Source organism: Electrophorus electricus, chromosome 1 (assembly GCF_041902795.1).
Source record: "Electrophorus electricus isolate QZ-2024a chromosome 1, ASM4190279v1, whole genome shotgun sequence".
Lineage (NCBI taxonomy): Eukaryota > Metazoa > Chordata > Actinopteri > Gymnotiformes > Gymnotidae > Electrophorus > Electrophorus electricus.
This window is the reverse complement of record NC_137497.1, coordinates 35,353,638-35,373,000: the sequence shown is the minus strand read 5'-3', so window position 1 is coordinate 35,373,000 and position 19,363 is coordinate 35,353,638. Positions and strand designations below refer to the sequence as shown.

General features: G+C 40.6%; 2 protein-coding genes across 8 annotated transcripts; one reads left to right on the top strand and one right to left on the bottom strand.

The window, feature by feature from the left end:
* Positions 1–147: 147 nt before the first annotated feature.
* On the bottom strand, positions 148–4,199 carry cops5 (COP9 signalosome subunit 5). 2 transcript variants are annotated; one of them, XM_027004388.3, is made up of 8 exons: positions 3,798–4,198; positions 3,445–3,679; positions 2,705–2,833; positions 2,190–2,255; positions 1,847–1,932; positions 1,568–1,679; positions 825–973; positions 148–271 (listed from the first exon to the last, which is right to left on the bottom strand). In XM_027004388.3, the coding sequence occupies exons 1-8, from the start codon at positions 3,932–3,934 to the stop codon at positions 181–183; spliced, it is 1,005 nt and encodes a 334-aa protein (XP_026860189.1). In that variant the 5' UTR covers positions 3,935–4,198; the 3' UTR covers positions 148–180. The 2 variants fall into 2 exon arrangements, with proteins under 2 accessions (XP_026860189.1, XP_081573307.1); XM_081717181.1 differs by lacking the exon at positions 1,568–1,679 and having other exon boundaries at positions 3,798–4,199.
* A 2,759-nt stretch (positions 4,200–6,958) lies between these two features.
* On the top strand, positions 6,959–19,209 carry pign (phosphatidylinositol glycan anchor biosynthesis, class N). Of its 6 annotated transcripts, none has more exons than XM_081717158.1 (29): positions 6,959–7,196; positions 7,470–7,711; positions 8,132–8,253; positions 8,334–8,432; positions 8,529–8,635; positions 8,917–9,041; positions 9,307–9,437; positions 9,570–9,689; positions 9,869–9,909; positions 10,055–10,114; positions 10,217–10,309; positions 10,411–10,466; positions 10,561–10,639; positions 10,741–10,923; positions 11,680–11,819; positions 11,994–12,093; positions 12,381–12,473; positions 12,658–12,749; positions 12,914–13,013; positions 13,185–13,293; positions 13,455–13,557; positions 14,817–14,919; positions 15,918–16,004; positions 16,094–16,149; positions 17,202–17,277; positions 17,608–17,681; positions 17,985–18,027; positions 18,113–18,165; positions 18,358–19,209. In XM_081717158.1, exons 2-29 carry the CDS (start codon positions 7,485–7,487, stop codon positions 18,479–18,481), a joined length of 2,796 nt encoding a protein of 931 aa, XP_081573284.1. In that variant the 5' UTR covers positions 6,959–7,196; positions 7,470–7,484; the 3' UTR covers positions 18,482–19,209. The 6 variants fall into 6 exon arrangements, 4 of the variants coding, with proteins under 4 accessions (XP_081573284.1, XP_026860263.2, XP_081573289.1 ...); XM_027004462.3 differs by having other exon boundaries at positions 6,959–7,200; XR_014124459.1 differs by lacking the exon at positions 17,985–18,027 and having other exon boundaries at positions 6,959–7,200; positions 17,202–17,330; positions 18,358–18,443.
* Positions 19,210–19,363: the final 154 nt, after the last annotated feature.

The window sequence follows — 19,363 nt, the reverse complement described above, 5'->3', positions numbered from 1 at the left end:
CCTAAATATAAAAAAGCAGAAAATTCAAACTCTGGTATTTATTTACCTATTAACAAGTGATGACATTAACATCAGCGTATTATTTCAATAAGAATTCCAATGCTGAGCATACATAACATCACACTGTCTCACTCAAGTCCATCACACTTTAGTTTTTTTTTTTTTTTTTTTTTTGTTTTGTTAGTTGGCAGATGTGTTTACTTGATTGAAGAGTTTATCTTTGATGACTTGGGACATCAAACCATGAATCGCTTCAATAGTTGTTTTGCAGCTGAAAAAGCAAGCACAAGAGGGCTTTATATTTGAAAGATATTACAGATCTTATGATTAAGTCAAGTACATGCCAAACTAAAATAATACACAAAGAATAAATGTGCAAGCATTTTACCATGCTAGCTTGAACATATACCTAGAATGGCATGCAAAACAAGTTGTGATTCCACAGTTGTATTCAGGTTAACAAACAACTATGCAAAAGCACCTGTACTGCAGCACAAAAATCAGTGTTCAGCCACTTTTAGCTGACATTTTCCTTTATTCAATACACAATGAAATGAAGCAAAACTCCACTATGACCCCAAACTATAGCAATACATTAAAAGGCTTTAATATAAAACTTTGTTCTTATTTACTGATTTTATAAACAGCTGATCAAATTAGAAACCAACCAAAATAAAAATAACTAGTCCAGTGTTTGTAGCATCTCTCGTGCTATAATTTTATAAATAAAAAAACCTGATCTTGAGATGCTTTAAAAGGAAGACTTTTTTCTAATTTGGTTATTTGGTATAAGCCATTCCGATCAGTGAGAGTTACTGTGATACCTGTCTCGTGTTGCCTTGGCCAGCTTGTCCTCTGACTTCCTGTCATGTGTGTCCAAACCAAGCATGAAACTGCCCCTGCCCAGTTGAGCCTCTGCCTGCTCCAGCTTTTCTGACAGGTCAAACACCTGCCCGGTGGTGTAGTCCGCATTCTGAACAGACAGCATCCATTAGCCAGAGCAAATCCTTGCCCTACCAAGCCCACCTTCACGCACAATTTCCCCATAATGCCTAAGCTTTGACAGCACACTTTTTCGCCGCTGTTGTAAAGTTCAAAAATGTGCTACAAAATGTCAGAGTTCCTTAAGTCTCGGATTGACCCACCCCCCTCCCAAAGACACTGAGTTTGCCAAAGGTGAGGCAATGGGCTCCCTGGGCAAGGATTTCCTAATAAAAAAAAGAGGCTCAATGACACAAGGCCTCAGACAGTGGTGACAGTATAATTGCTGACAAAAGCTTTTCACCAGCAGAGCAAGCCACACTTGACAGCTAGTCAATTTATCTTGGTTCACCAACTCTGAGTGTTTAGATAGCCTGCTGAAGATGCTAGCAAAGCTTAAGGCTGAACAATGTCACTTCAACTTTGTGTTCAGTCCTTTTAAATAAATGTACCAACAGGAACAGAAGCCATGCTGAACCATGGGAACATCATATGTATGCTCAGAGGTACATATTTATCTACTAGGGTGAAAGTACAAACCTAACAGAATAAACCCTAACATTAAATAACCAGAGTCAGTACTCACAGTCAGTAGACTTGAAGAACTCAAGGTGTTAACCCAATATTTATTCCAGAGGAGCTCGAGTAATTTGCGGTCCAGAGAGGATTTGAAATAAGTCACCTCTAGTGCATAGTACCTAATGATAAACATCCATTGTTTTACACCCCATACCACATCAAAGCAAATTCCTATTGATATGATTAAATACAATTCTCTCCCCCTAAACATAAATTAGTATTTAGGTTTTACACAAATTGACTTTATGCAGGAATATCAAAATTATTTGTAATGACAAAGACTTACTGTTTGCAGTGCACGCCAAAGTCTTCGATCTTATTCAGTGGTATTGTCTGGTACTCTGATGGACCTTCATCTGGGGGTTTGTACCCCTTATATCATAAGAGAAATAACATTACAAGTTTTACTGTGTTACATTTTACATGTGTTACAAGTCTTCTAGACATTGACCATGATGGCTGCACTGCTGTTTAATGTTTATGTGTACATGGTATGTACATTACTACAATGACCAAAGAATTAAGGAAGTAAATGATCATGATATTCAAATTATGTATACTATCAGTAACGATGCGTTTTAATAGAAAAACAACTTTCAGATAACAAAAACACCAGACTATCGGACTACCTTGGGATAGGTCCTGAAGGCTCCAAGATTCACTTTTCCAGCAGATATGGTGCGGGTAGGATCAATCTGTTATGAAATTTATAAATACAGTGTAAAATTGTATTCCAGTAAGACATCTATCCCTGAACCATTAAGCAAAAAAAACAAAACAAAAAAAAAACAAAAAAAACCCCACAACAAAAAAATAACCCAGAGCCGCTTGATGAATAAAAAGTTATGAACTCAGAGGCTAATTATTATGTGGCCTTAGCACAAGCTCTCCAATACCACAGACAGGCAAATAACATACTGTATACCGTTACAAAAGCAACAGCCATTAATCAGACACAACTGCAAATGTCATGTAGACCATGTCTGTCCCACGGTGTGTCATGGATCACTGAGACTGCACCAGTGAAACAACCATCCATTTTGCTTTTCCCCTCTTCCATATATATTGGCATGGATGGGATCATGTACTGTGTGGAATAATGGAAAATGGGCATGAACTTTAACATTTTTCCAATAGGACTCACCACCACTGCCACAAAGGGTTCCTGAAACTGCTGATTGAGCATCTGCGTGCTGACATCAATACCCGAGAGCCAGCAGCCGTAGCCGGGGTGACTGTGGTACCATCCGATGGCGTTCTCCAAACGCCCTACCTACAACGACCAGAAAGGTTAGATCTGTGACTTTAAAGAGATCAACATTTTTAAATGTGGTGAAGAATGGCGTACAAGTAATGAACAATGATAGACCTACACTTGCTAATAAATATGGTTTAAAACCAAAATTTTAAAAACGTCCATGATTTATCCCCCCATGATTTTCCTACACAATGCAGTGACAAACACTTGGTGTGTTATAAAATTAAAGAAATTGGTTTGAAATGTTTTAAAATCATCCAACAAAATCTAAAATTTCTAAGCAGCATGTTAGGTTAGGTACCATACAGACAATAAACCTGAAGAAGAAATTCTCCTTTATTACGCTATTTGTAAACAATGACAGCGTAAGAAATGATTAAAACACGTCTACTGTGATTTGCAGGCAAGGACAGAAATCCAAAATGAACAAAGGCCATTACAAAAAAAGACTAGCATTTAGGCATCCATCTACATAGGCATAATCCGTAGTTTGTATAAACATAACGTTTCCTTAAAAATATTTCAACTAATTGGCAATACTCTTTATCCGTCAAAATATAGTTGAAAGTTCGTGTCTGATAATGAATATCCGCAAAGCTGGTTATATAGATAGTATTTTTGTATACCTGTTTTGCGTTCTCTATGTAAGCTGCCATGTATTCGTATGCAGCAGCCTGAGCGTTGACGCGAGTTTCGGTGCCTTCCACGGGCAAGGCAAAGCTGTCCATGATCATCATGGTCTCCCCGTCCACCTTGCCAAGCATCAGACCCATCACCTCCAAGTTTCCACCGGACCGAGCATGCATTACCATTTTTAAAAGTGCCAACGCTGATATTTTGCAGTATTTGAAGTAATGATGACTGTAAACAGAGCAAGAGATGTTAGCCAGTACTTTAAAATACTCATGACAACTGCTAGCACAACATATTGTTGTATGTCTATGGTTAGCTAGGTAAACTAGCTAGCTAGGAAACTTACTCTTTTGTCCAGGGTTTGGCAGCAAGTATTTCTTGTTGCTGCTTTTTGTCATATTTATATATTTCATCAATACTCTGAACTTCTTGAATGCTATTTGATAGCTCCCAAGTCTTCTGTGCTATGCTACTCCCGGCCATAGCTAGGACCCGCTTCTATAGCGTTAGCTAACCTAGCTAGCTACCTAATTAGCTAGATTAAGCTCCACCAATTAGTGAAAACACTCGAACAACTTCTAGAACGTCACGAGAAACTGCATAGACAACTAACGGATCTTCGCAATACCACTGACTTTATAATGACATAATCTACGATCCAAGGGTTGGTTCAGCTAGCAACACAGCTAGCTAGCTAGCTACTATCTTCCGCTACTGCTGCTCTCTCTTCTTCTATTGAAAATGGCCGTTGGGTCCAGGGTTGCCAGATCCCTCTCACAAATTCCCTCTTATAGAACATCAACTCCCACAACGCACCGTCCAGTCCAATATTGTAATTATATAATATTGTAGGCTCACATCACCCCAAGAGTGCTCAAATGGCTCATGAACTTAGTACAAGTCTCAATAGTGATAAACACTATGTGGAACCCTAGGAAACTACTGCATGCTAGCTAATGCAGTACATTCGTTTGTAACACAATTATGAAAGGAGTTAGATACAGAATAGTTTAGAGGACCTGAAATAATTCTTTAAAAATTCTTAACAAAAATCGAATGACAAAACTGCAGCGTGATAATAAAACCCAACTGGGTTTTACTACCAATAGGGCAACATTCCGTGTAAAGTAATGGTTTACATGGCGCCACCAACTGGATATTAATGGAAACTCACTGAATAGTTAAATTATTTAAAAAATTATTTTCCGTGGATAAAAGATCTAGACATTAAGACATTATAGTATATCTATCATATTCGGTGTCCTAGCATTTACAAATTTTCGAATTATAGTCTTGTCAAATACGTATTTGTAGGTCTATACGATTGATTGATTATTAGCCCTATATCGCTAACGCTGTTGCTTCTTGTAAGTGCAAAGCTATTTTTATCAGCCCAGCATTAATGTTAAATTAAAAATTTTAAAAGCTTTCCAAAACAAAAATGCAAATTTAAATATCAATATTGTCATTTTTTTCTACTTACATCTACTTTACGTGGACTGTGTTACATATTAGTTGTGGCTTTCCTGCCCAGTATTTCAGCCTCGTCGGCTTTTGCCCATGTTCTCCTATTTTTAATTTTAACATGATAAGATTTTTAGTGCTCATGATGATGCGTTCCATGGTGTCCACACGGGTATGATTAAATAGTTTTGCTTAAATAGTTAACATAACTTTATAGAGCGTGCAAACACATTTGGGCTGCATGTGCATTACCTTAATAAATAATTTAATCATTTAATCATTTAATTTTTTTTTTTTTTTTCAGAGAATGGTTTGAGACTTGTCTTCATCGTAGAGAGTCTATACTGCCTTCTGTGCACACAATTATCCCCAAAAGCCAATGCTGGACGCAAAGGCTGATTCAGTGTCGAAACTTCATTGGACAGTATTGCTACAAAGGAGGATTTTTTTTTCTTCAAACGGGATCATTTATATGAGGCTTACCGCTGCGTGGACCAGGCGCGCATGTGTTATTTGTATGCAATTATTCGTCATGAGAGTTATGTGCTATTCGTTTAAAAACTCCTTCCAAAATGTACTGATTGTACATTGTACATTGTAGATATGCTTTGCTGTTTAGGAAAACCGGTCTGGTAGTTTAGGCTGTCTCCAAGATAAAGCTTAATTCCCAAGCTATCTAAACTGTCCAATTATTCACTGAAAAAATTATATAATGAAAAATTTAAAAATGTAATATCCTGTTGTGTATATTCCTGACACGTCAGCAATGTTTTCTGAAGTAATTACAACAAAATCACTTAAGCAATATATACCTGGTGTTTTTCATCGTTTGCACCATTTATTTATCATTCATCTTCTCTGTGGTTAATACGACTGCTGTTATTTACAAGACCTGTGTATATGGTCTAGCACATTTACTATATCCTTATACTACTATATAATTACATATTACAATTTATATTGAAACACTTGCATTCTGCTTTTGCTTGCAGCTGTAATTTTTTAAAATCTCTCTCTCTCTCTCTCTCTCTCTCTCTCTCTCTCTCTCTCTCTCTCTCTTTATCTATCTATAAGCTGTTTTCATAAATTGTAGACTAATTCATTTCTTTATAATTTCCTTTTACTTATATGTTACTCAATTTTTAGCCTAAAATATAAACTGTGCTAACCTTAATCTATGATAACCATCACCTTCACCTATCATTGTACAAGGACCCTTTGACTTTTGTTATATAGGCTGCACTCTAAGAAAGCACAGTGCATCCTGTTCGTCATCGAAATTTCTTTTCGTGTTATTGATTAAAGTTATTAAAGTAACACAATTTATCCCCTTTAATCCCTCATTATTTTCGACAAATAGTATCTTTATTTATTTTTCTTCATCTGTAAATGAACAGCATACCTCACAGTGTACCACACTAGACATATAATTTGAGTCGACATTTTCACATAGTATTTATTAAGGTTTCAAAAGCATTAAGATATATATGCCTGCCTAAAGTCAGCCTAAGCGGAGCCCTCTTTAGATAAAGCCGAATAATTGTTTGTTTGGTCTTTTAACATGCTGCTTTCTTCGCCGAGGAATGCGATTTATTCTGTAAATGTAGTTGAAATATAAAAAGAAAAGAAGAAATATGATCATTTAACCAAACAAAATGAGAGGTTATGAGAATTGTTTGGAAGTTGTCATTACAGTCCAAGTAGGCTGGTTGCCATATTTGTACATAACTGCTGACATATTTCACATATTTGTACGACTATTGCAGTTTGATCAACTTTCGCCATCTAGCGTTACGACGTTGAAAGGAGCTCTTTGCCATGTCCTCATACTTCAAATTATACGAACTTCACAAAAACAGTATCGCAGTCTTTCACCAAAGCAAGATGAAATGCTGAAGCAAGAGCATAACTGAGATATGTTTCGCGTATAGACTACAAACAACGAAACATTCAAAGTAAGGGGGAAAGCATGTATTAAAATGCAGCCGAGGTAAGTACTACATTCCCCATCTTCCTTTGCGCAATATTGAGGTTCATAGGTCATCAAGGAAGTACTGAACCAAACTGCTTGGGCAAATTAATTTGACAAATCATTCGCTAGATTCGGATAATTGTTGTTAGATTACCAAGAACGGTAGAATATCACAACGGTATTTTTTTCAACCAGAGCAGATAGCAGTTCAGATGGAAGAGATTCTCTCATGGAGCTACATAGCGCGTTTCGTAGACTAATAACTATTATCTTTCTAGCTAGGTAGATAAGATACACCCATCTTTCTGAGTAGGTAGGCAAAACTTAGTATTTTGAACAGATTATGTTACAGGTATCTGTTGTGCCAAACGATAATAAACAGATTTCGTGATTGAATAAAATTGTGTCTAAATTTTCATGGTCACTGTTTAGTTAGCTGATGTGAAAATTTAATGATATCGCTGTCAAGAAAAGCAACTAAAAATTATCTAAGATCATAGAAATATATGGTATACTATATTAGTAGCGGGGCTGTTAATTACTGTGCCTTTTGCTATGTTTTATTTATTCATTTTTTTATAGGGTCTGACGGACGAGATGAATATGATCACATTCTTCATAGCTGGACTTCTGGTCCATGTGGTCTTCTTCATCTCCATATTCGACATCTACTTCACGTCGCCCTTGGTTCATGGCATGAAGCCACAGCATCTTCCCCTGCCCCCTCCAGCCAAGCGCCTTGTGCTGTTCGTGGCAGATGGCCTGAGAGCCGACAGCCTCTTCAAGCCTGAAATTAACGGGACTGTCCGGGCACAATACTTAAGGTATCTGCCACATGTGATCTTTTGGTAAACATGTTTGTACAAGGTGCAGAGGTGCCGGAGTGCCATTATGTTACAGAACAGTTATTACACTCACCAGTGGATTGCTACAGACCCATGGCATGGCATGGACAATTCTTCAGTCCAACACTACCCTGTTCATTACTGGCTATTTTCTTACCCTACAAAACCCTTGTCTGTACACCTGCAGGATGTGCCTATAAGGTAGGTGCTTCTGATAAAGGGACTGGTGAACATGTATTGAATTTTCACTTATGTGAACACAGATTGTGGCATTTAAATATGCAAATGTAAAACAGGAGATGCCAGTGGCTTCTGCAGTGCACATTTTGACATGAGTGTGTTTCCCTTCTTTTCTGTATGTGTGTGTGTGTGTGTGTGTGTGTGTGTGTTGCCCTCCAGGAGTGTCATTGAGGAGAGGGGTGCGTGGGGGATCTCTCACACACGTGTGCCCACAGAGTCCCGCCCGGGTCACGTGGCTCTCATAGCTGGCTTTTACGAGGATGTTAGCGCCGTGGCCAAAGGTAATTGAACGGACGCATATGTGTGTTTGAGCGTGCATGCATATAATGTAATATGACATTCTGGATGTCACCATTAAAAGGCTGGAAGGAAAACCCAGTGGAGTTTGACTCGGTGTTTAATGAAAGCAGACACGCCTGGTGCTGGGGAAGCCCGGATATTCTGCCCATGTTTGCTAAAGGTAAGGGGCTGTGCTTGGATCATGGGCCTTGTCCTTCTGCTATGGTCGCTCTGTCTGACGTGCTGGGTTCCTCCGGAACAACCTTGTGCATTACAGGGGCCAGTGGAAGCCATGTACACACATACACCTACCCTGCCACCATGGAGGATTTTGCCTCCACTGACGCCTCCAAGCTGGACACGTGGGTCTTCCATGAAGTGAAGGTTGGAGCTCTGCTGGCATATTTCTGTTAGGATTGATGAAACAGGCTTGTACTTATTAAAGCAGTAGAATTTAAGTACTGAACTGGAACCAGTGTGTGCCCCTTTTATACTGATGAAAGCACTGGTTATGGGTGGGATGAAGAGTTCATAGATCAGCAATTTTGCTTTGGACTCCTTGATAAATATGGGCTACTGTGTGTGCTGTTATGACCCTTGGTAGACAGGTTAGTCCCAAAGAGGTAGTGGGATATTACTCAGTAATAATTGTCTGTTTTTTGCAGGGCTTCTTTAACTCTGCAAAAGAGAATCAAACTCTCCTGTCTATATTACACGAAGAACAGACTGTGTTTTTTCTTCATCTTTTGGGTATAGATACCAACGGACATGCCCACCGGCCCATGTCTAAGTAAGTTGAGTGTTTGAGTTAAATATTATTCTGCCACACTTGGTCTTATACAGTAATATCTGAAAAATCAATAAGACACAATTGACTACTGTTATTAGAAACATCATTAATAATGACATGTTATTTAGTAGCAATTTCATAAATGTATTTTGAGCACAACATTGAACAATATCTATAATGTAGCAGGAGGATAGTGTCTATGAACAGCAGTAACCTCTGCGGCTGGCCTGTGCTTTATTAATTTTTTCTGTTCATCTTCTACAAGGGAGTATCTAGATAACATTGGTTTGGTTGATGATGGAGTGGCTGAAATGGTCTCTGTATTTGAGGAATTCTATGGGAATGATGGAAAAACAGCATATGTTTTCACATCCGATCATGGCATGACAGACTGGGGTAAGGCTCCTAAGTGCAGGAGATTCCACTGACACAACGCAGACATTTATTTATTAGTGGCATCTGCTTTGCTGATGGTACAGCACTTGGCAAATGTTATGCAGGTTTGATTGTGTGTGTGTGTGTGTGTAGGATCGCATGGAGCCAGCCATCTCTCAGAGACCCTCACTCCTCTAGTTGTGTGGGGGGCTGGGGTCCAGATTGCACAGAGGACCTTCACCTCACAAACCTATGATGATAACTACCTGGAAGGCATGTTTAGCAAACCTAACCTCTCACTGTCACTATGGCTTGGAGTCATTTTGATTTCATCTTTCCAGGGAGGGTTAATTATGTCTTTATTAATTTTTGTTAATTATGTCTCTATTAATTTGTATCGTTCCTAGACTGGAGATACCTGACATTAATTTTCTTGTCTTTAATTCTCTCAGAATGGGGCCTGGAGACATACAGAAGGATCGACGTTAACCAGGTGGGCTTTTCTCTTCTGCAGGTCATGACTCATTCTCTGTATCTGTGTGCTTGGTGCACACAAATGAACTGGCAGAGCAAAGATAACGAAGCGACTTTCTGATCTCTCTGTTTGTTCTGTTTCCATATGCTTGGAATCAACGCAGGCAGACATAGCACCTCTTATTTCGACTCTTATTGGAGTACCCATTCCACTCAACTCTGTGGTAAAACTTACATAGAGATATACTGCATTACGTTACTGTGAATTGCAGTGGCACGCTCTTTTGCCCTCCCTCACCATCAGATGCTCGGTGCATTGATTTCAGGGTGTCCTGCCACTGCAGTACCTCGACAACAGCCAGCACTTCAAAGCCGAGAGCATGCACGCAAATGCCATTCAAATACTAGAGCAATTCAAGGTAAGGTCCGCATTTACTTCTAATGATTCATTCATCAGCCTTACTCCATCCATCAGTAGAGATGACTGTACTCATGGCTAATCTGTTTGCCATCATTAAAGGTGAAAATGAAACAGAAAGAGGAGACGACTTTATCTTTTCTCTTCACGCCGTACCAGTGAGTACAGCATGAGTGTCGAGGACGTAAACCAGCATATCCCACAGCGTTCACTCAGGCTGTTATTATTTCTGTGCGACTGTTCCCACTCTAGATTCCTGACTGATTCTAAGCAGGCTGAATTTGTGCGTCACGCAAGAGAGCTGATACAGATTGGGCGTTTTGACGAAGCGGTGAGTCCAGAGTAGGCTCGCCTCGTAGTCAGAGCGAGCCAAGTGGAAAGATGTGCATTTCACCACCCTCACACCCCGCCCCTCCCTCTTCTGACCCCCAGATTGATGGCTGCCAGGCCTTGATAGGCCTGGCCCTGGAGGGCCTGGCCTACTACCACACCTACGACCGCTTCTTCCTGGCCTGCAGCGTGCTCCTGGGCTTTACCGGGTGGACGGCCTACGTCATCCTCATCATCCTGAAGACCCATGCGGGTTTGCGCAAGCCCCCCACCAGTAGAAACGCGGTGAGGAGAGATGCAGCAGTCCCGTGACTGGCTTCTCGCAAGCTTCCCGTGAGCCTCGTGGCCATACAGCTGCTGCTTTTAGGGGGCGGAGGGTGAGCTCATGATGAGATAGAAATGGGAAAACCCTGATTGGTTGTACATGTTGAATGGGGCTCACTGAACATTCACCAACGTATTCTTTGTTGAAGGAATTGGGGTGGAGGACATTAGTCTCATCTTTAACATGGCACATCATAAACACTGGGACAAAGTAAAAGTGCTACTAGATTTTTATTCTTTATTTTTTATTTTGTTGACCTTAGGATTTGTTGCTTTTAATCTGTTTCATGTGTTGCAAATTATGAACATCAGTTAACTTAGTAATGTTATTTTTAACTATGAGCAAAGCATTAGAGTAAAATCACAAGGTTAACTACAAGTAAATGCCATTAAAAATACCAGTAAATTACATTAAAAAACTTTATTTTACCTGCACCATTTCAAGGTAAAATAAGGTAAGGTAAATAGTTCTGTGATTTTAGCTTAAAAAGGTCTACAATGCCATAAAAAACATTTATGACCTCAGATTCAGTGTCTGGGAAGTATTGAACTATCACCCATATGGTGGTGATGGTGGTTGTTTAGTGGTAACTGTCATGAGTCTTCAATTAATAAGAATATAAAGTACACTTCTGCACCAGAGACGAGAATGTGGATGCCTTGTTTGTGCAAGTGGCTCTAACCAGCATAGCTGCTGTGTTTACTTTGTGATGGCAGGTGTCTGGAAGTGGTCTGGGGAGTGTGTTCGTGTCTGTGGGCCTACTTGTGGTTCTCCTTCTGCTGCTGCAGGCCAGCCCCATCACCTACTACATCTACTATCTGCTGCCCGTGGTTGTGTGGTTCTACGTTCTGAAAGAGTGAGTTCCTGCCTAAGGGCATATAGGCCTTGCCCTTCTCGACCCTGTACTGACGCTTTACATTAGACCCTTTCTAATGGGTTTTAAAAAATGTGTAACTTTGGATATTTGTTCTGCTGATGTACATTATGTGTTATATCAAGAATTTTGACTTTATGATACTCTTGCTTCTAGATCTTGGCTCTTTACCGATGTTATAAGATCAGTCCACCGCCTTCCGCTGAGCAAGTGCCTTGGATATTTGATACTTTTTGCATTTGGGGTAGAACTACTGGTATGTCGAACAGAACTCTACACCAGAGACTACACCATGTTTGCATAGTAGATGCTTAGAAACGTCTTGAATGTGTGTTTTCTTATAAAACGTCTTATAAAACCAGCACAGTAATAGACACTTATGGCTCTTTGAACTGCAGTATTACAGTAGTACTGTGTGTGTATATGTGTAATTATGGGTCTTTTGAGCTCCATGTTCAGCATCCAGTGTTTCAGCTGCTGTAGCATCCACATTTCCCCTCATGGATCAGCCTGTACAGACGGCCAGATTGAACTGTTTTGCAGGTTGCTGGGTTTTTCTTTCGGGCTGTGCTGACCCTGGGGCTGATGGCACTGGCACTCTGGCCTTTCATCTCAGGCCTTTACAGGAGAGCAAAGGTAAGACAGGGGGGTTGTGCTGGACAGTGATTTACTTTACTCAGCCCCACCCTCTTGTGGTGAGCGACTTCATTTATGCTTTGGTGCTGTGGTTTGTTTCCGATTAGGCTACTGGCAAATTGCAGGTGAGAACGTTGCTGGCATGTGATGGGTTTTAATGACGTGCTCCTAATTTGTGCTACAGTCCAGGACGGTGAGCTGGGTCTTGAGCTGCTTGTGCCTCTCTGTGTTCCCTCTGTTACCTGCTGTTGGAAGAGAGCCCAACACCAACTATGTGTAAGATCCCTCCTCTCTCCAGATGACATGACATAATGGAACCTTCCAGTCACAGATGCTGGTGCTCCCCTTACTATTTCTTCCCTGTTATTTTGTCTAATACCTACAATATGGTCTGTAATATCAAAAGCTTTTGCATGTGCTGTGTCTGTGTTGGGATCCAGGTGGTGTGCCGGAGCTCTCACTGTGTTCCTCTCACTTTGCTACCTGTGGTCGTCACACAGGTGTCTGCATGGGAGAGACCGCCACCTGTTCGTCGGCCAGGTGACCCCACGTGCTGTTATTTTTCTTCCCCCCCCCCCCCCCCCCCACCCCACACCCCTCGCCCATGTAGTGGACGCTACCCTCCTGGTGCATACAGAGGCCCTGCCGCACAGAAACGCCATAGCACAGACTCCACCACGCTGCAACTCTCTGAATGCAATGTGTCCACAGGTGCTTCAGGTAGCGCTGTGCACCTACGTGCTGGCCAGCACCCACTCCAGCCTGCAGCAGAAACGAGGCCTACCACTCTTCAACCAGCTTGTTAGCTGGGCCACGCTGGGTTGGATGCTTCTCTTTGTTACTCTCTATGATTATTATTGTTACCTCTGTTCTCATTTTCCTTTTTTTCTGTTCCTCTTTTCCATCACGATCCAAAGCCTGTGGCTGTCTGCGCACTGCGCCCCGGCCCACTAACCACCCCCCCTCTCCTGTCCTGTTTAGCGTCGTCTTTTGTTTTGCCTCTGCTGAGCTCCACGCGACTCTTCCACCGGCTCTTAAGCATCCTCATGGCCCTGGTGGGGGTCTACCTTCTCCTCAGCACTGGGTAAGGTGTGTGTGCGTGTGTGTGCGTGTGTGTGCGTGTGTGTGCGTGTGTGTGCGTGTGTGTGCGTGTGTGTGCGTGTGCATGCGCGTGTGCATGCGGGCCACCTCTTTTTCGCCTGAAGTTACAGAGCTTCACAGGAAACAGGACAGTGGCAATGATGTCAGTGGTATTGTGTCATGTGTGGATGGTGTTGGGACATGCAGTTCTCTAACTCATGAAGCCTGGGGCCTTTAGAATATGGCCAACTTGGACTGTGCAGCCCAGATTTGTGATCAGTTTGCACAATTTGCTTTAGGCATTTTTACCTTTCTCATGGGCCTTAATGTTAAAATCTGCCTGAGAGTCTACACACTTCCTAATAGTGACAGTTTGTTAAGTAGTTACAGACTGCAAGGATTTATGCAGGTTTTTTACTTTGTTTGTCCGTGTTGACGTATGTTTAGAGTTGGTGCATTGTGCATGCTTGTGTATGGTTCATTTTCTTGTTATTTTACAGAGCTTGGTTCACCACATGTACTTCTGCACTTATTTTTGATGCACTGTGGTCATGTTCATCATGCCGAGCTAGGGAGGAAGTGGAATTGATGCAAATAAACCTTTAAGGAGTGAAGGGTTAAACGTTTGTATTGTGTCAACAGTTGAAAAATACGGGTGTGTTAATGGACAAAAGATTACTTTATTAACATAAGATTAACATGCATTTGAATCAGGATTGTTCTTGCATTATTGGGATGTAAGCTATTTCTGTCTACACAATGGACCTGATATGGTTGTGTGGAATATTTGTAATTTTGTAAAATGTGCTATTCTTATTCAAGATATCTAACCTGCATGCATTACGACTGCTCTATGACATTTGGGAATGAGACAAACTTTTAAAAGTCAAATCAGAAGACTGAAATAGTAGAAGCTATAACATGAGGGCGTAATCAAGACTAAAGTGTTTCTATTTTACAAATACTGTTTTTTTCCGAAACGATACACGACAAGAATAATATATTTACATAACACATGCATTACATGTATACCATAGTTTTTACAGGTGTTATTTGTTTGTGGAATTTGGTTGACAGCAAATTGTGCTCTGAAGTTAAAATTTACACGTGATCATGTAGCTGTATGTTAAAGGTCCAGTCTCACAGACCAAATGGACAATCTCTGCCTCCATGAGGCTATAACAGTTTTTGAGTGAGAAACAGGCTATCTACATATAGCCCAGTCCCCACATTACTCACTAGTCTGGACTGTCTTCTCCTAAGGTATGAGGCGCTCTTCCCTCTTGCACTGTCATGGCTGATGTTTGGTTGGATCAACATGGAGCAGGAGACCATGAGCACACAGGGCATGTCCAACAGAACTGAGGTACTGCCATGCCCCATGCTCATTGGCTGCCTTGCATATTGAGTGTTTGTGGGGTTGAATGGGAGTGGTTATGTGGTTGGTTTAAAGTTTTGTTTGTGTGTGTATATGTATGTATGTATGTGGCCTTCCATTTCCTGTGTAAAATAGTGATGTGTAGAGTCCCTGAGTTTTCTCTCATCATCAGCTGAAAAGTTGTCCCGTCGCTGGCCTCTTCGATGGGGTTGGTGGAGTGGTAGTGGTGGTGGTTACAATGTCCAGTCATGTCCCTGAGCTGTTATAAAATTATAAAATTCACACCCACCAACTGGCTTGCCAGCTCTCTCTGGCATGCAACTGTTACCAACTGATGAGGGTGCAAGCGAACACGTGTCCTCGGAGACACGCGAAGCCAAGCACCACGTCTTTTCAACATGTGCTGCGACACAGGGCCGCTGAATGCACTCGGAGGGAAGTGCTACCTGCCTTGGTCACCTAGAGGGAGCACACACACACACATGTCCACATTTGGCTGGTGTCACTGAGATTAATAGGGGGCAGCCTAATGCCATCCTTCCCATCCAGAGAGCAGCGGCAAATTTGTCCCCTTGGGCTCCCAGTCTCGGGTGGCTATAGCATCATCAGGGCTCGATCCCAGCAAACCCACAGTGATGGGGTGAACGCCTTTTTTGTTATAACACTCAGTAGCGTTTGTTCAAGTGTAAAAGTTTAGTGATGTATTCTCAAATAAGAAAAAGTTCAAATCTCGCAGGCAATTGATTTGTTTACTGATAAATTACTTCCTGATCACACACTGGTATGTGTATGTAGCCTTTCTCTCTTTTCGCATTATGGATTTTGTGTGAGCTACACTTCAGTTTCCAGGAGGTTTTGTGCTCAGTTTTCCATAAGGTATATGTACAAAACTAAGGTGGCCTTTTCTGTGGAAATATGTTTGGATGTTTATCTGCTCTGCTCTGTGAATAGCAGGCTATTATTGACACTCCCAGGTGTCTTTGCAGCTCTCCAGCTTTGACTTCACTGAAACGATCGACTTAACCAGAATCAGACAGCTGAGGCTGGATGATATCCGAAGATCATACTTCTTTGTATCCTTGCAAGTTACCCATAAATAACATGGTGAAATTAACATGGAATCAGCCCTCATTGTGGTTACTGTCCTTAACAATTTTCACAGGTGTTCTTCATAATAATTGCATTCTTTGGCACAGGAAACATTGCCTCCATAAACAGGTAGACTCTGATTATTTGTGTTTGGACTGTCATTGACTAAAAGGCTTGAGCAAGGTCTTTCAGACCCTAGTCTCTGGACAGTGGTGCTAGAACATAGCGCAGTCATGAACGGTTTGATTAAGTAGCTTGTCTGCTAAGTGCCAGCTCCTTTGCCGCCTACATGTCCCAGGGGCTGAAGTCAAAACCTGTGGTTTATAAAACCTCTTCTGTCTTGCAGACACAGAAGAAAGTATGTAGTAAGAAAAAGAAAATGTAGAAAGTAGAGCTACAGTCCTGAAACTAAGTACTTTACACAGATAATGCTGAAACCATGCATTGTATTATGAAACACATGGGAGAACGTCTGATATCATGGGGTTAAATTTAGGTGTGCATTATTTTTAACTAAAATCTGTTGATTGTTGGAACAAAGTTATTTACTATTATATACTATATTTACTATATTATTATTTAATCAGTTCTTGGTTCATCTGAATTCTGTGATTAATCATATTACCATAAAAACATATGTCTGAGGTTGGTTAACGCATCCTGTTTGTGATATATTTTTAGAAGGCTTATTTGCATATTTCTGTCTTCCACCTGCAATAGATCATGTTCAAGAATACATTTACATTTATGGCATTTAGCTGATGGTTTTATCCAAAGCGACTTACAATTATGACTGAAGATAACTTGAGCAATTGCTCAGGGCCCAACAGTAGCAATTAGCAGTAACTAGGTGGTGGTGGGGGGTTGAACTGGTAACCATTTACAAGTGAAGTACCTTAACCACTGAGCTACAACTGCCCCTATCTCTCTCTCTCTCTCTCTCTCTCTCTCTCTCTCTCTCTCTCTCTCTCTCTCTCTCTCTCTTTCTCTCTCTCACTCATATATATACATATCGATATATCGATATATTTGTCTTATCAATATATGTTGTTCATTGCAATGTCCAACATTGTGTTCAAGATAACAATATAAAATATATTGCTACATATAATGTGCAGCCCTGGTGGAATAGGGGTTAAAAGACAGTTCCTGTTTTTTATGTTGTTTCCTGTCCCTCACAGTTTTGACCCAGCATCTGTCTACTGCTTTCTAACAGTCTTCAATCCTTTCATCATGGGTGGACTGTTGATGTGGAAGGTATTACACCCCCGCCCACCCCCGCAGCCCCCCAGACAAACACAAACACATATGTACGTCCCTTCAAATGCCTTTGTGTGAAATTATGAAATTAATAAACAAAGTGACAAACCACTCAAACAAATTTGTTTGCAAGTGATATAAGTGGCTGTAACAATGTCGTAAAGTTTCTCACATTTGGATGGTGGTTTGAGATGTTAGCTTTGAGATGCAGCACTGCTTTGCATATAACTGATGCTACGATAATATTCTTTATCTGTTATTTTAAATGTATGTTATTTTGAAGTGTCACATTTCTCTGTTGCTTCTTGGTTCCTGTCATTTTCTCAGGTCCTTATTCCCTTTGTGATCGTAATGTGCGCATTTGAAAGCATCCAAGTGTCGACGCGGCTTTCCTCGAGAAGGTACAGGTTTGGTACTTTGATACCACGCATGATCATATATTGCAGATAATTAGCTCTAGATCTCGTCCGGAAGGGTCACTGTAGGCAAGCTTCTTCTGTAGCCTGCACCGACATACCGCTGCTGTAATCAAAGCAGGAATATCATTATATCCTAATATATTTGCATTTGGTAGTGTTCAGAACAGAATCTAGAGGGGTGCCCTGCTTTGGTGTGAAAGATCACCGGAAGGCTTAATGTTCTTAGGACAGTTTTCACCTCTGTGTTACTGCGCATGATATGCCATGATGTGCCTTCTTCTGCAGTCTTTTCCTCATCGTGCTTGTCATCTCCGACTTGATGGCGCTGGTAAGTCCAATGCAGAAAGAAGGAGCATTCAGTTAATGTGTGTAAAACTAAGGCCTTCATTGGTGAACATGCTTTTGCCTCCCAGCACTTCTTTTGCTTGGTGAAGGACTATGGAAGCTGGCTTGACATTGGCACTAGGTAAGTCCTCAGTGGTCCATTTTGCATCACTGTGTCAGTCCTCAATGGTCCATTTTGCATCACTGTGTCAGTCCTCAATGGTCCATTTTGCATCACTGTGTCAGGGCGGGGGGGGGGGGGGGGGTTGCTCCATATAAGACATATTTGATATAGAAGTATGATTACAGTTTTATTTTTTTGCATCCTTTTTAGCATAAGTCACTACGTCATTGTCATGTCCATGACCATCTTCTTGATGCTTCTGAGTATAATGACACACATCCTGACATCAAGGAGAATTGTAATTGGACGAAAAATGAAGATGCACTTTACATGAGGACAAGTGGATGGGCATTTTACTAAAGCAGCACAAGAAGGTCTGTTCTTATGTAAAATTTAACAAAAACAGAAACCAAACAAATCTAGTGACTAGACAACTAGCCAGTTTGTTGTGTAGGCAGTGTGTTGCCACTTTATTATTTAAATTATTAATACAGTTGGCATAATTATTTTCATAGAAAAGTGGCAAAAGATCAGGTAACTGGACTGTGATGGTTGGAGGAAATGAACTGCACACAACACCTGTGAAAATGTTCTGTGTGTCAAAAATGGCACTCATCCGTTAGTTTGGTCTCTGCACAGTGACTCATTTGTTACAGCTGGAAATAGTGATAGCTGTGGTGCTTTTGTGTGTTATGCAAATTTCACTATTGCCAAATTCATTAGTAATATGTAAAATGTTGAGTGGTGGTATGGTTAGTTTTCATGTCAAAGATCAACAAAGCCCTTTAAACTGGAGCATTTGTTTTTCTTTTTGTGCTGACTTTTGTTTTAGTCTGTCATGGTTGTGATATATTTCAACTGTGAATCAGCTTAAGGAAAATAATCACTTATGTTCTATGTTGCTCTATGCCAAAGATGCAGTGTGTAATGTAACTGAACTGAGAAGACATTTTTACTTGAATTGATGTTTAACTCATAGGTCATTAATTGGTGAGATGGTACAGTTATGTATTTATTATTTCATATGTCCTAGACAAATAAAAATAATTTCAGAGATTGTCATTTATTTCTTTCAATTCAATTCAAATTTGCACCATTGACTTAAGTAATGGTTTCATTTAGAAGGCTTCTACATTATCATCATTTAGGAGACAACAATATCAACAACAGAACAGTAATCATCAGTCTTGTGGCTATAATGACTTGAATTTAATTA

Coding starts and splice junctions, on each gene's coding strand:
- pign (XM_081717158.1), top strand. CDS start 7,485: ATGAATATGATCACATTCTTCATAGCTGGACTTCTGGTCCATGTGGTC. Junction 9,042..9,306: donor GCCCACCGGCCCATGTCTAA/GTAAGTTGAGTG, acceptor ATCTTCTACAAG/GGAGTATCTAGATAACATTG. Junction 10,924..11,679: donor CCCCCACCAGTAGAAACGCG/GTGAGGAGAGAT, acceptor TTGTGATGGCAG/GTGTCTGGAAGTGGTCTGGG.
- cops5 (XM_027004388.3), bottom strand. CDS start 3,934: ATGGCCGGGAGTAGCATAGCACAGAAGACTTGGGAGCTATCAAATAGC. Junction 3,680..3,797: donor GCCAAACCCTGGACAAAAGA/GTAAGTTTCCTA, acceptor CTCTGTTTACAG/TCATCATTACTTCAAATACT. Junction 272..824: donor GCCAAGGCAACACGAGACAG/GTATCACAGTAA, acceptor TTGCTTTTTCAG/CTGCAAAACAACTATTGAAG.